Genomic DNA, 16410 nt, shown 5'->3' with positions numbered 1-16410 from the left:
CCTGAAAAAGTCTACTAGTATATATTATATATATAAATGTTGTAATTTCAAACCCCTTCGACCCAGCATTGTTTTGTTTACGTAATAAAATATGTTAAACTTCAATGTCACAGGGCAATGATATTGTGAGGACAATTTTTTTTACACGCAACTTTTACTGTAAAAAACGGCAAAATTACTGAACGACACGGTTTTAAAACAAATGAATTTGAATGTACATGTATAATATGCAACAGTGGGTCCAAAGCTGTTAAATGTTTGTCTCTGTAAGAATCAGGCTGTGGGTGAAACACGGTAAAAAACACCATTTTGAAAGTTTAATTTGACTATTTGGAACATCAGGGATCAAGGAAAAAAGACAAGATTTTCAATATCATTTTTTTGTACATTTTGAGGGCAGATAATTCTGTCAAAATCTTATTTTTCCATCATATTTTGAAATTTTCTAGACAAGTTCAGTAGTGTAAAGATCAAATAATGGTAATTTCAAATGGAGAAAGCATTATTGAGTGAAATTATATTATCAAATCTGTGGGGTTTTGACATGCATGTTTCTGGTTCTTTTCAATTTTGCCTGATTCTTATAAATACTAACATTTCACGTACATTTTTATATGTGATTAGTACTTTATGCAAAAACATGACAGAGATGCACTTACAATGTAACCCGTGGTTATAGGATCAGTAATTAGAAAATCGATTTCACAGAAACCTACAAGGAACCACTGAAAAATAAGTCTGACACTTCTCCCTACATAATCACAATTCGTGATGAAAAGCTATTTCTGTGCCCTTTTGAGTTTGATTGGTTTTAAACTTCGCCAACGTTCGTCGTAATGAAAGGTTTGAAACCAGAAATAAGTAGGCATTAGTAAATCCTAGAAAGCCATACATTTTCGGTATGCATACATGTATATACGGAAAATTCCAAGTAGTAAACAACAATATTTTGTTTTGATTTGCTTTGATGTAGAAGTGCGAATGGTGGAGAGGCAATTTGTAACATAAAACGGGCAATTGGCAGATTTAGAGTGGGTTAAAATAACGTTCACCTTCCCTACTCCTTTTTTTTTTCATGCAACTTTTCCCTTGCCACCAATAAATCTAAATAATGGAGCAATGACGGAACAAAATATATAAAAATATTTTGTGAATGAAATCCTGATTTCCCTCCACATTAATCCCAATAAAATGTCGAGAGTTAGCCCGCACGATAATTGATTATTACGTTTATAAATATTATTTCAATGCACAATTTTTAATCAATACACTGCAACATAAAAAGGGGAAGTCCTAAAGTTCAGATAACAATGTTGCTTTATTCTTAACGTTTTTCATTATTTAACCACTTCGTGCATTTCTTGTCGCAGAACATGTAAGTCATGATGTGCAAATAAAGAATCATTCATAAGACTTCAAAATTAATAATTTGTATCTTATCTTTATGAAAAAAGCCAGGAGCATGCACCACAGAATAGAACGAATTTGGGTTCGCATATAAAGAAGACCAAAAGTAACTTCAAGCAAATTGATATCTTTTATAGTTCTGTTCTTGGCTTGTGTAAATCATTCGTGTATGATCGTTATGGTACCCGCAAATACATACAGTAAGGCTTATTACCATTATCAAACACTCACGTTCAAAGAAAATATCATTTCCCTTAAGCTTGTGCGAAGGTTCCTTTGAATAAATTAATGAAAGTGAAAGTGAAAAATGATAATTAACAAAACAATGAATATACAATTTTCACTGCAAATTAATTAACGTTGGTTCTATGAATTACAAGTCAGTTGTCTGTTCGTCTTCGCCTTCACTCTTGTTGTTCTTTTTTCGCACAATCTTGTCTTTAACCTTATCAAGAAAACTCTTCCGTTTGAAAGTGTATCTGTTCAATTCTGACATTTTTAGCCATATTGAATTGTCTCTCTTGACGTCATATCCTGCTTTCAAGAGTTTGCGCACCAAAACTGAAGACGGATTTTTGCAGCATCTGATAGCAATGTACAAGGACGATTGACCTAGTTTGTCAATGTTATTTAATTCACATTTGTGTTTGATAAGATATGTACAGCATTCCACTCGGCCTTCCTGTAGGCCAATCATTAGAGCCGATTTCCCAGTACAGTCTTTTGCATTTAGATCTGCCCCTGAAATATATGGAAGAAAACAGTGATTCATATTTTACAAATCGCATAACGCATCAATTTGCAAAAAAAAATCCATGTCCTTTGTTCAGTTGTTTTTGGACAGCAATATTGTACTTCTTAAGCAAAAACTGCAAGGATAAAACACATTGAAGAAAACAGAAAATTGAAAGATATCGTACAGCAAAAGAAAATAAAAACTGAAAACAATACAGTCGAAAGTAAAGGAATTATAACTTTTGGGGTATTTTTGTATTTTACGTGTGTCAGTTATGAACTTTTCACAGGGTCAATAATTAAATATTAACCCTGAAGAGTGATGTCGTATAACGATGAAGGCCGAGTTTGGTATCATCATACAGTGTATTTAGGCCATTAGTTATGCACTGAACAAGTCTTATGTTGTTACATGTGTAGTGCACATGAATTCGTCACTATTGAGGATTCATAACTTTCAAAAATCCATTTATAACATAGAATGACAATAGAGTTCATGTATGACTGTATGTAAGTAGCACTCCAGATAAGAATCATGCAAAATGTGATTCATGGCGGGAAAACCTGAATATTTTATTTTTTGTTATTTTGTTCAAACTGTTTTAGTAAACAGAAATTAATATGTGGCCTTTTATATAACCCTTGCTCTTAGGAGATAAAAATCATATAAAATGTACTTTAGAATTCATAAATAAGGGAGACAATTTTGTAAATGACTCTAAAATACAATAGAAATTGTTAGATTTTTAATGTGGATTATCTCTTGAGAGCAGACAGATTGGAATGAATATTACTTAAAATTGATTAGAAAAGGGGAATGAAGATCTGTTGTTTCAATATCTAAAAAGAATTATGTGCATGAATTTTATTATTTATAGAAAGTAAAACCTTTTTTTTTCTATTTTAAGGAGAAAAAGATTTTAAAGTCTCTTAGTTGAACATTAGTAGCGATTTTTAGCACGCGTAAGTTTTGAAAATTAAATTAAGAAGTGTTCGAAGTTGTTAATCAAATGGAGACTAGCACATCATACATTGTAATTTAATTTTGGTGGGTGTAGATATGTGATAATTCAAGATATATATATCTGATATAAAGATGTTTTGTGCGTTGGTTGGTTAAAACAATTTTATTGTATTTGTCATATATTGTAAAAGAGTAATCAAGGGAACCAAGATTATAGCGGTAATCAAAAGAGCGCAATCCAGGGGCAAAGAACAGACATGGGAAACAGACATACACAACAAAGAACATAAAGTAACTAAAATCTTATATATAAAGTAACAAAAGTAAATGAGCAACTCGGACTCTACTAAAAACTGGGAGCATGGACCAGGTGCACCGGTAGGGTAAGCGTCTTCAGGTCAGTAATTAAAAAAAAACCGACACATGCATTAAGCAACTGATATTTTATGAACTGAGAAGCATCTGATAAGTTCATACTATGAAAAAAACCGTTAAAAATCAGTTTCAATTCACAAATTTGTAGGATGCAACTATTTGATTTTCTGGGATGGGAAGCTATGGATTATTGTGGAAAAACATATTTTCGTTTTTTTTAAAGAAAAAAATTAAATTGTCCTTAAAAAAGTTGGTTTAACTTTGAATTGTATGTAACGCCAACTTAAGGAACTTGCTTACCAAAGCGTTCCAGTCTATACGTTTACAAACTCATTCTCAGAGTTAAGGCAGACATAAGCACTCTATTTGACCCTTAGTTCAGTTCAAGTTTTATACCACACATTGATGAAAAATGGAGGTTTATAAGTACCTGCGTCGTGGAGAACTTTCACAATATCAATATCATCGTACAATACAGCTCTCATCAACGGGGTTTGACCAAGAATATTTTTAGCATCAATTTCTGCCCCTGAAAATAAAAAAAATATTTACAATGTCTATCTTATGCGATATGAACAAAGCAGGTCACATTAACTTCCGATTTTCTATTTTTTGGCAATAAAACTATTAAATATTATTTTACTTCAAGTAACTTTGCTGAATTTAGATTGGTTCAATCTAAGGGTAATATAAGTCTATTCAATCAACTACCTCAGAGGGTTTTTTGTTTTTTGTTTGTTTTTTGTTTTTTTGTTTTTGTTTGTTTTTGTTTGTTTTTTTGTTTGTTTATTTTAATTTTTGGGGTTTTTTTTTTTTTGTTCTTTTGTTGTTTTTTTTTGTTGTTTTTGTTTAAATTTGTTTGTTTGTTTTGTGTGTGTGTGTCTATTATCCTCTCGTGGAGTGCTCAACTTGTTCCGGTAAATTTTAGGTACCAGTTTAATCTTAGCCAGTTATGCGTTTGAAGTAGCCGATACGACATCGACCAATTGATGTTATTCAACAGTGAGCAAGTGAGCAGTCATTTATTGTAGTAATGATGCCAAATTTACTATGAATCTGTACCCAAACGTTTCTAATTGTATAGTCAAATTAAAAAAAAATAATTCAGGTTGGACCAGGAAAAGAAAGTGTCCAAATGAGAGTTTATGTCATTATTGATATTTTCAAGTGCATAAACTGAATTCTTGATTTTGTTTTGTTCTTTTTGATTCCGCCCTTAAAATACTTACAGTAACAGTCAGATTAAAAAACTATTAACAAAAACAAACTAAAAAAAATAATATATCATCATATTGACATTGCTGTTTGTGAGCAGGAAAAAAGTCCAACACTGGTACTTTGAATAAAGGTCACAAAATAGGGTGTGATCATTTACATATATAAAACAATATGAATGAAGAAAACAAAGACGAAAGATGAACATGCACAACTGATTGTTGGTGTTTCATATGAAAAAAATAAATATGATAAAATATATAGTATAAGACAGTTTTGCTACCCATTGAAATTACCTTTGTCACCCTCGGCTACCCATAGGGATGACATATATCTAAGAGGGTAACACAGCAGTTTATTACCACGAGAAAACTGTTGTTATTCGTACATTCTATGGTATTAGTTACAAGTGTTTTAGTGACCTGTAATACGCTTTACATTGTACGGTGCCCGTAAAATTCATATCGGGAAAGGGTTCTCCGGACGCTATATTTGTAAACAAAGGGAACGGAACTTTCGTGGTAAAAAAAATGTGATATCGCTAATACTGGTAACTACCGGTATTAGATGTATATGACACATTTAAATTTAAAACTAGAATAAGCAATGCAATGCAGTGACTATAATAAGACTTTCAATTTTCAAAAGTGCTAACTTCTTACAAAAACTTCCGTTCGGGAGTCAAGGTAATAACTTGACTTAGCATGGCAAACAAACAAATTATCCTCACTTCCAGCTGTACAAGAGTTGAATTCATGGCGAATTTGCATAATATTGAGAAACAACAAGCAAGACACAAATAGCAGTGGCGGGTGCAGGGTTGGGGCGCATCATCCCCCCCTTAGTGTGTTTAACCATGAAAAACACTCAGAAAGAAGTATAATTCTTTGTAATCCAGCAAATTAGTTATTTAGTATGATTTCTTGATCCTCACCGATGATCCTGTCAAGAAATGTTTTTGGGGCTCCCCTTACCTAAAGCTCTGGATCCGCCACTGAATAGACTAATTCTCAAAGAACACTTAAGCTGAACGTTGATATCGCTGACTGTTTCCAACCATTAAGCATTTGTGATTTTAAACAAGAACGAAGCACAATGGTACAATGTACAATTCAGCACGTGCAAAAACAATTAAGACGATTTAGTGTATGTATTTATAACAAAAGCCACTAAATCACACAAGTATACAGCTCATTTACCAAAGTTTTCCTTCAAATAGATTGTCGACACTTATCATTTAAAGTGACATTTCTGAATGGTGTGAAAAACATTCTAAGTTTTTGCCATAGTTAGCATTTTTGTTTCTTTTGTAAAAACCAGTGCAGCGCATTTTGAGTTAAATGACACAATTTAGCCTTAAGGTTACTGTTCCCTGATTTGATGAAACAATGCTTGTTACATGATGTAGGCATCTAGCATTGTAAAAGTGATGGGCAGTGATTTTTTGTTGAATGGAATATTTTTTTCCCTCAAGCTAAAAAATTTACGGCGTACGAATTTGGGTTTATTTATTTGAAATTTTATGGATATTAAATCTTTTTTTCTGATTTTTTTTTTTTTGTCTTTCTTTTTTTTTTCTTTTTTTTTGTATTTCTTTTTTTCTTTCTAAACAATACAATACTCCATATTTGCTAATATTATTGTTGCTGCGTGACAGATCCACACATAAGCAGCACCCGGTCATTACTACATGTGGGTCATAATTATGTCTCTTTTCGTATGCGATTTGATTTTTGTGGGGGCTAGGTTCAAATTTGAAATAAAAAGGCAGGACATTGATGTGCAGTTAAAAACATACAGTATGAACAATATGGAAAAACAAAAAAGGCAGGATGAAATTGGGAGAAAAAAAATGAGTATCTGGTTTTAAAAAAATATCCAGAACAGACCAGAGTAAAAAAATCCACAATGGTTGTTACCTCGTTATGTTTAAAGTGACTGGTTATCTTCATAAATGCAGACAGATTTTCAACTATCTGTTCTTAAACGTCCCAATTCTGACTACCAGATTTACATTGTAATTCTAGGTTAAGTTCCTAACTGATACCATATAAATAGTCAAGTTCGTTTCCCGAAAATGTGTCAAATAGAATCGATTAATTACCAATTGGAAATTAATTGCACTTTTGTGACAATATCCAACGACAGGACTGTTCCAATAGCTGTCTAATTAAAACAACATGTTTTATTATGTCAGTCAACATGGCTTGTCAATTTCAATACGTAGCTTTCAGTGTTAATACTAAATCGTCTTGACGTTCCAATTTCCGGTTCGACGCAATTTTGAAAGGATTGTTGCCATTTATCTACCTAATGCGGTATCTGTCCACCATTGCTTCTCTTATTTTGCCAGTGTTAATGGTTTTGTGTCGGAAAAGCTATTTAGTCTTCAAACAAAGCCTTAAATCTGAGTCTGCATCGTGTTTGTATGCAACTAAGACACATGGTAATTATCTAAGATGCGTTTAATAAATTGTTATCGCGAATTGAATTTGGATAGCCAGATTTATGCGCGGAATCCAGTGGACAAGACAACATTATTGAGCAAAGACATGACGTCAAATACAGTTCCTTATATTTATGAAACAAATGCATGTTATAATTTCCCTCGGTATCAGTTTTGAAAAAAAAAACATATGGTGTAACGGATGATTAAAAAGGAGCGATATATTACCAAGGAGTGTATATTAGAAAGTCCCTTATGTTAATAGGGTATGTAAGTCTCGTTCTGGTTTCATTGTCTTTACCGGAATTTACGACGTAGAACGTATTGAAAACCGAGGACCGATCTACATTTTATTGTTTACTCCCGGGTACTCGAAACGCGGTATAACAATGCAAAATCTTCTATTTTATGTTTTTCGTAATACTTTTATCATGTAGAAATAGAAATTTATTATTTTTATCGGTATTTTTTATACTAAAAGATGTTTTGCCCTCAACACTTAACTCAACGCTCTCTAAATGACAAGTCTCTGTGCCTTTTAATGGTAGACGAGGACCCAATCTCGTGAAATCACGGGGTCACATGACGAGACTTACATATCCTATTATACAGACATGTACAGACTCAGATATTTTATCAAAAGACAACCGTTTAGTACTACTATATTAAGAACACTACAAAACACGGGAGACTTCGTTCTAACTAAGTATCTTTTGTTGTTTCCCACTGTTTAAGTATAGTTGTTGCTTGTTTTTATTTCGAAATCAAATCTCTCTACTTGCTCTTTATTAGGCACCAATCATTTTTATCCTGACTAAGAGGATGTGATGTGTAAGAATTTTTTTTTCGAGGTAGCGCAGAAGTTTTTTGTTTACATTCTGCAGCAACCGAAAACAATATTTTTATTTGAAAGTCTGTCTTGTTAACTGATAGGAAAAAAAATAGAATCCTTATTTATTTGTGAATGGAAAAATATTTTTTTCCCAAAATTGAAACATTTTTTTTTCAAAAGGATACAACCCACCCAAACTTGTATTCCACAGACCCCTCTTTCGTATACCATATTGTATACCCATTGGGAACCACTACATTAATACGCGGAATGCATAAATCACATTGTTTTCTCAATTTTAAATTAAGAATGTCACATTTACACCCTTAGGCAGTCATTTTTCCTATTTGATCGATAGTTACATGCATTTCGTTTAGTTCAAAATTTCATATCTGCACCATTTGATAGTCATTTTTCTCATTTGGGTCGATATGTTGTTCAATCTACAATTTTCTCTTTGACCTTGTAAAAAATATACGAAACTAACTGCTTAAGAATAACTAACTGACAATGCAAAACATTTGTTAATATTAGATTTCCTTTTAATACCTTGTTTTTTTTTACAGAATTCTTCAATCTATTGGTTGACAGCAACTCCCGCTAATGTCTTCCTTATCATCGAAAGCTGTCAATTTAATTGTTACTAAAACATGTTCATGTCAATAAATTACCTGACAACGAAGTCATACAGTTGTCAAAAACATAGTTTTTTGTTCGGTGATTATATTGTATGAATAACAATGACTTTCAGCTGCAGTTTTTCTAATCATAGTAGCAGATCAAGATTTTGAAAGGGGTGTATGTAGGCAATTATTTGCTCATTTATTCCCCAAATTTAACACGAATTTAACCCCAAAATAATCAATAAAAGGGGGTCCGTGATTCAGAAAGTAAACGTCACTGGTATTCAAATTGAACGACCTAACATTCACGATAACGTATTGTATTTAAATATTGTCCCATGTACAAATCAGGCATGCAGATGTTATATGGTTGAATTATCCCACCAATTCGTGTTCCAATGTATTGATAAAGTCAGGAAGAACAGGATTTTTTCTCTTTCAAAATTGGATGACTCAGTCTGAGACTATAATTATGTTCAAAATTCCAAAACAATTCAACTAAATTATGAACTGATCAAAGAGTTAGTTTCCTTTATTTCAAATGTTGTAGGTTTTTATGTAATTTACATAATTCTTACCAATAAAATAAATTACAAAACACATTAAGTGTTTAATAAACATGAGTTTGTAATCTTAAGTCGATGAAAAATATCTGAAAATTAAGAGTAATCAAAATAACCAAGATTCTAGAGGAAATCAAAAGAATGTAATCCAGGGACAAAGACCAGACATGGAAAACAGACAAACACCACACAGAAGATAAAATAACCAAAATAATACATACAAAATAACAAAAGTAAATGAGCAACTCGGACTCCACTAAAAACCTAAATACTGAGAGCATGGACCATGTGCACCGGTAGGAAAGGCGTCCTCTGCTTTTCTAGAAACACACACCGAGTGTCACAAACTGCCTTGTTCTTCCATATACGCCTTCTCGTGTGAATATACATGTACATATATCATAAAACCAACATAAATATTATCGAAGCAAAAATGTCAGCAATCATTGGCAAGAACAAGTTTCATTTAGCATGCTGAATAAAATCAAATCAAAATACTGAAATAATGAGTCAACCAAAGACCTGCATTTTTATTTTACCACCAAACACTTATATGCATGTCTATAGTTAAGCATATAAATGCATATTGGTGTATACATTGTGTGTTTTGAACGGAATTTTGTCTCCTATGTATAATATCTCTCATTTATCCTGTCACGTTGCTAACACAGCAACTATTTAATATTTGTATTGCACAAAATCAGGACCAATCAATGGTGCAGGCACACCATCTCGATGGTTTCGTAGTTTTGTGTTTGTCATAGGTGAAGGGGTCGTAAATTAAGCTCCGATCCCTGGCAAAGTGATACCAAAGACAAGACAGTTGGGAGCAGTTGCTTCTCCGTCAAGGGCACGGCATATTGAGATATGCATGTAGTGTAAATCTGAATAATTGATCCAAATGGGATGACATGCTTACAAAATATACAAATGTATCTGCGAGGCGTTGCTCCTGTGACTGTCACTTGTGATATATACATGTAAATCTACATATACAATGCATCATATTAAGTAGCTGTCTTTGTAAGAATCATGCAAATCTGAAAAATGCGATATTCCCCCAAAAAAGGCTACATATTTTTATTTTTGTAATTAAGTTGTTTTATGTGTCTATACTATGGAATGTGTAAATATTCATTCAAATCTGCCTGCTCTTAGGAGATAATCCTCTTTGAAAATCCAGTAGATTCCATTGTATTTGAGTGCCATTGACAGAGTTATCTCCCTTAATGTTTAAATCTACAGTGCATTCTATATAATTTTTATCTCCGAAGAGCACGGGTTATATGAAAAACCACATGTTAATTTCTGTTTACTATGACATTTCAAACAAAATATCAAAAATAAAAATATGTAGGCTTTTTTACCCATGAATCACATTTTGCATGATCCTTAGCTGGAGGGCTACTTAAAAGTACGACTCAGTTTGTCGGACAGATGAACAATATAGTAAGATTGTTTGAATGATCAAGCAGTATGAAATATCTGCCATAGGATGGATTGTTTATTAAAGTATCACCATCAATATCAGTATAAAAATACATATATTATAATGTATTCTTACAAGACCTTTGACCCCGCACAGCCGTAAAACCAAAATCAACCAATCAGAAAAAAATGTAAGCGTTAAAAAAAGAAACTGATACAAATAATCATAATTAATTGCATAAAATACAAAAAAAAATGTATTTTAAGTGAACAATGAGTTTAAGGAAAAACCAATAATTGTAAAAAAAAAATGTTTATTATCCTACCTGAAAGCAAAAGGTGGATTCATAATTGCACACATGTACATGACCTTCAAATCATATTCCCAGTGTATATAGGTCAGTAAATGATACTCTAAATAGAGTAAATAGAATTCAATATTTGTGAGTATTAAGTGTACATGTAAGAGAAATCAAGGGAACCAAGGTTATAGCGGTAATCAAAAGAATGTAATTCAGGGACAAAGACTAGACATGGAAAACAGATATACTCAACAAAGAACATAAAGTAACTAAACTCAGACATACAAAGTAACAAAAACAAATGAGCAACTCGGACTCCACTAAATACTGGGAGCATGGACGAAGTGCAACGGTAGGGTAAGCGTCCTCTGCTTTTCTAGAAACACCCGCCGAGTTGCTCATCAAAAGTCAAGTCCGGGGTAGACAAAACTATGACCCATTGAATTAATCAGTTTTCATGGTGCAGATGGATACACCATAAAGATCCACGAGTTCATGATGGCGACCATAAAACTTCTGTACTGATGACTTCAATCTTGTAGCAACATAACCATGTTCCAGAAGCCTATTTGTTAGAGTTCTAGCGCGATACACAAAGTCTGCGTAGTTTCGACAAGCTCTGGCATACGTATGAGTTGTGATATGAACACTCCATACGCAGTAGTCTGTTTAAAAATCAGGTAGTGGATGAAACATGGTATGAAAAAAAAAGAATTTTGAAGGTCAATATTGACTAAGGCAGCAACCATTTGATTTTCTTTGGGGGTTGGATGGCGGTAGGGGCGCTATGGATTGTTTTGGAAAAAAAGGTTTGTTTATGGTAAATGCGGAAAAAAAAAATAAGTTGCCTTGTCATTGGAGAGAGAAAAAAAACATTTGTTTTTTTTAAAAATAACAATTAACAAATAAATTGTTGCTTTATTTAAAATATGAAAAAAATGTAGTGCGATGACAAAAACAATTGTTTTCAATAGATGGTGGAAGAAATTATTTGTTCTTGGTCCTTGAAACAATTACAAGTTATTTTTGCAAAAGGTAAAAAAAATTGACCCAGAAAAAAGTCAATAGACAAGATTTTCCATATTATTTTGGATAACTGAGTTATAATTTCATTGAAATGCACTGAAAATGAATATTTCAAGGTAGATAATTATGTCAAAAACCTCATTTTTCTGACATTCTATTGAAAAAAAATTCTGAGAAAATCAAATGATGCAGGTGCTAGAGATCAAATAATGGTCTTTTCAAATAACGGAAGCAACCTTGTGTGAAACTATTTTGTACGATCGTTGGGTTTTTGATATGCAAATTTCTGATTTTACCCATTTTGCCTGATTCTTACAAATTTTAAAACTTGCACTTAAAAACAGAAATACTGACCATAATCAAGTAGCAACTCCACTATGTCAGCGTTGAGTTTCTCGACTGCCGCATGCAATGGCGTGAGGTTATAATTGTCAGTCAAATTGATATTGGAACCAATTTCAAGAAGACGCTTCGCCTCGTGTTGATCGCCATCCTTTACGGCTAGAAATAGTGGTGTCCTTCCTTTTGCATCCCTCTTGTTTAACAGATCTTCTGGATTTGTTGGGACGGACGACACCGTTACTGAACGTTTACGGGGACGAAGTAACGGTGAAGTTGAAGTAAGACTCCATGACGACGGGGAGTGTGTAAGACCCGATTCGGATGCCGAGGAAATCCTCCGATTTAGTTCCGTTTTAGTTCCTGTTTTATTCTGCATCTCAGTCATGTTTAAAATAATTTACTATGTCCTCTAGTATCTTATTTTTCTGCTCTGTTCTGTTCTGCTGTTTTTATTTTAACCAGATAAAGAACTATACTCAATGATAGATCACAATTCTGAAATTAGAAATACAGATCCCTGTTATTTTTTTTCGAATGATAGTGTGACTGTTGCTTTATCCACAATATTTCACACAATAGTCACTACCTTGCTATCAATGAATGAATTTCATTTATAACAGCCTCCAGTGCTTCACTGCACACTGTAAATGCATCCGATCACACATAAACAAATCATACTGAAAAGATGTACCTGTAAACTATCAAGACACAATTCCAGATTAAGTTACAGGTTCACGGTACTAAATATAGTCGTTGAATAAAACCAGAATATTCTAGTCAATTCATGGAATAATGTACACGGTAAAAGACTGCATGCAACTGTCGTGTATTTTCATAAGTCCGTACAATTATTTGTCAAAGGTGAACAATACACTTGTCTATGTAACACTATATATATTTGCCAAATATTTCTTTCAGTCATATGTTTTATGTCCATATCGCTCCAAGGCACGTATCCAATATTTTTTTTTTCGTCTACCTGTCGTTATATCTACATTGTGTGGATATACGTTTTTAATTAATTAATTTGTTGTTTGTCTTCCAAATACGTCAATTAATAAAGATAGTGGATAAACAACATAAAAAAGGGAAAAAATGATGTCACCGACTTGGAAAAAAATGGTAAACAACCCCTTTTTTAATGTACTTTTTCCGGATTTTACTAGCTTATTTTGAAAAATGTACATTGTACATGTTTGTGTACAAGGAGAGCAATTAATAAATGAACGATCATTTGTCTTTAATATACAGACAGATGAATGTCATTTAAAATATTGTCTTTGATTTATTTTTATTTGATTTTTGGTTTATTTATTGTTATTTATTGTTATTTATTTTATTTTACATTTGTAACAAAATTACACTTACACCGAAAGCTTTATGATAAAGCAAGTATATGTATGTTGTCAGTTTAAACTTTACAAAATTAATGTGGATTTATGTAATGTTTGGTTACATCCGTACCTACATGTAGCTTGGCCTGACAAAGCTAATTTTTCATTTAAGCATATTGCCATTAACATACCTTGCAATAAAAATGACACGATAATTTGTAAAGTTTTGCGTATGGTGTCCGGCAAGGTTGTCCATTTTATGATGATTAATTTTATTTCAGCTCGTGTCGAGATTACATTTACATGTGCAATCTCGAATAAGTTCACACACATTAAATATAGGAAGAGACAGGTATTCCCAATTGAAATTAGAAAATAGATTGTGTAATTACACGTAATGCAACAGGGGAATTGAAGACGAAAAACATTTGTAGCCAGATGTCCACTTTTGAAATATTCATAGAACTCCTCACTTCTATATAATTATATGAAAATAATGATTTAAATTTTAATAAAAATGCAGAAATTATATTGCAATGGATAATTCCATCACAAGTTTTATCATTACAATTGTTATAAAACTAATTAATCATAGTCTTTATTTGAAGAAAAAAAATATTGGAGTTACCCTCCCCCTTTTATACCTTATTGTGTATTACATTGTCTAGTCATTGTAATTCATCGATTATTAAGTTCAAGCACAAAACAAAGCCGTCGTTGCTATTTTTAGACCACAGGGACAAGTCACCACTTTCTACATATATCTCAAAAACTATAAAAGATGCAGACTTTATTGAACAATTAACAGGACCGTCCGTCTATACAGGCTAGAAACCACTAATTCCACTTCCCATAGGCTTCTATGCTAATTTCACAATATTAAATGGCTTTTCTTGACTTTACCTTAATTTTAACCTGCAGAGGACTATATACCAGCATGATTCTACATATATCAGCTCACAATCCTCAGTACCCGTGCAGGTCCGGGTGTTAAAAGAATAGGCCTGCAGCAGCGCTAGGCTTGTCGTAAAAGGCGACTAAATAGTGATCAGAACCATAGCCGGGGGCTAGGACGCTCTGCCCACAGAGCAACTGGGATGTGTGCCCCAGGTGGTGGGATGGGGTACCCCTGGCGTGTTACATGCTGGGGTTGTCAGGCAATAATACGGAAAACCTGACCGCAAACCATAGTGGTGCACCATGTTGGGAAAGATGCCACGTTCCTCGCACGTTAAAGAACCCTACTGTGGTATTCTCCCGGAGTAGGTACCATAGGACTCCGCCGCAGGAGGCTAAATTGCCCGACCCTACCCACCTCTCACTATTTCCAGTGGCAATCAAAATTTGTCGACCCTATTGTCCTTGTGTCCCATCCATTTTTCATTTCATCATTATCTCATGTTTATTTTATCATCAATTTCATGTTCATCGTCTGAATATAGCTGAAATATTGCTGCTCGGACATTAAACCCCAACAAACCAACCACAATCCTCAGAATGGCTTGTGAGGTTAGCAGACTTGCAGTGCAGTACTGGTCACCGGAAGTGAAGGGTCTATAAATAGCATGGGAAATCCCCTTTTCACAAGATAGAGGTATATTTAGAAATGATTATGGAGATTAGGGTTCACATCACAAGAAGCAAAATGCACCTATAAAATGTACAGAAATGTTTTTCCTTTCAGAAACTGTTTATTTTTTTTTTAAATAAGATGAGAACTTTTTTCACAGCACTATGAGGAACAGGGGTAATTTCTGCGTAGGGCTATTTTTGGTTACGTTCCAAATGCTCATTGGTTGAATTGGTGGTCTGTAACCTACAGCTGAAGAATTCTACAAGAGTCTAAATTGGGTCCAAGTTGTTGAGACACTATGGATTTCTTATTAGCTACATGTACAATAATTAATCGTTATAACAAGACCTACGAAGTTCGCCATTGGTCCAAGTTGTACGACGCCGCCTTGTTAGAGCTACTGCCCTTCAAAAAGCGAAAAATTAGGTTTGTTGCAGTTTTAAGCCAGAATTCTGAAAACTATAATAGACATAAAAAAGTTTCAATTAATTAAATGATTCTTATAAAGCCTACTTAAGGTTTCTATATTGGGTCAAAGTTGTCAGATAACCCCTTATCACAGTTATTGCCATACAAAGGCGAAAATTAACCAGGTGAAGGATTCAGGCTCATATGAATCTTTTGTTAGGATATGTTATTTCTTATTTTCAAGCAAAAACTGAAACATTTTTAGTGTCAGTCCCTGTAAGAAACAGGCAGTAGGTGAAATATGGTACATGCATGAAAAAACAAATCATTTCGATTGTGTAATTTGACTACTTGCATCATCAGAATCAAGGATAACAGACACGATTTTCAATGTCATGCTAGACCATTGAGTTACAATTTTATTGAAATGCACTGAAAATGAACATTTCAAGGGCAGATGACTCTGTCAAAAACCTAATCTTTTTAAGATTCTATTGAAAATTTTTTGACCAAATCCAATGATGCAGGGATCAAATAATGGTCTTTTCAAATAGAGAATGCATCCATGACTGATATTTTATTGTCAGATCGATGGGGTTTTGACATGCATGTTTCTGATTTTTCCTATTTTTCCTGATTTTTACAAACATATACATGTACACTTAAAGTTATTATGGGTTGGATTCTTGCAGATCTCCGGTTTCGGAAAAGCATTGACTCGTATAGACATCATCTGAGTCTGTACAAATTACAAAAAAACGCGCCATCATTTTGCTCTGTATTTGACTTATTTGACTGAAAGCATTTTTTTTTCTAAATACATGTAAGTAGAAAACA

The 16410-nt window shown here is 33.3% G+C and overlaps 1 protein-coding gene across 2 annotated transcripts; it reads right to left on the bottom strand.

Annotated features, from left to right (window-relative positions):
- Positions 1–1070: 1070 nt before the first annotated feature.
- On the bottom strand, positions 1071–13187 carry LOC148599806 (uncharacterized). 2 transcript variants are annotated; one of them, XM_088559175.1, is made up of 4 exons: positions 12845–13187; positions 12271–12753; positions 3912–4010; positions 1071–2148 (listed from the first exon to the last, which is right to left on the bottom strand). In XM_088559175.1, the coding sequence occupies exons 2-4, from the start codon at positions 12641–12643 to the stop codon at positions 1781–1783; spliced, it is 840 nt and encodes a 279-aa protein (XP_088415301.1). In that variant the 5' UTR covers positions 12644–12753; positions 12845–13187; the 3' UTR covers positions 1071–1780. The 2 variants fall into 2 exon arrangements, with proteins under 2 accessions (XP_088415301.1, XP_088415300.1); XM_088559174.1 differs by having other exon boundaries at positions 12271–13187.
- Between the last annotated feature and the right edge of the window lie 3223 nt (positions 13188–16410).

Source organism: Perna viridis, chromosome 13, assembly GCF_037379345.1.
Source record: "Perna viridis isolate PV_CMFRI_1.1 ecotype Kerala chromosome 13, ASM3737934v1, whole genome shotgun sequence".
Taxonomy (NCBI): Eukaryota; Metazoa; Mollusca; class Bivalvia; order Mytilida; family Mytilidae; genus Perna; species Perna viridis.
This window is presented reverse-complemented; position numbering and strand designations above follow the sequence as displayed.

Bases quoted from the DNA above. Each gene is read 5' to 3' on its own strand.
- LOC148599806 (XM_088559174.1), bottom strand. From the start codon at position 12,643: ATGACTGAGATGCAGAATAAAACAGGAACTAAAACGGAACTAAATCGG. The intron at 4,011-12,270 runs GTCAGTATTTCT...TTTTATTTTCAG, and splicing joins GGAGTTGCTACTTGATTATG to GGGCAGAAATTGATGCTAAA. The intron at 2,149-3,911 runs GTACTTATAAAC...CATATATTTCAG, and splicing joins GAAAGTTCTCCACGACGCAG to GGGCAGATCTAAATGCAAAA.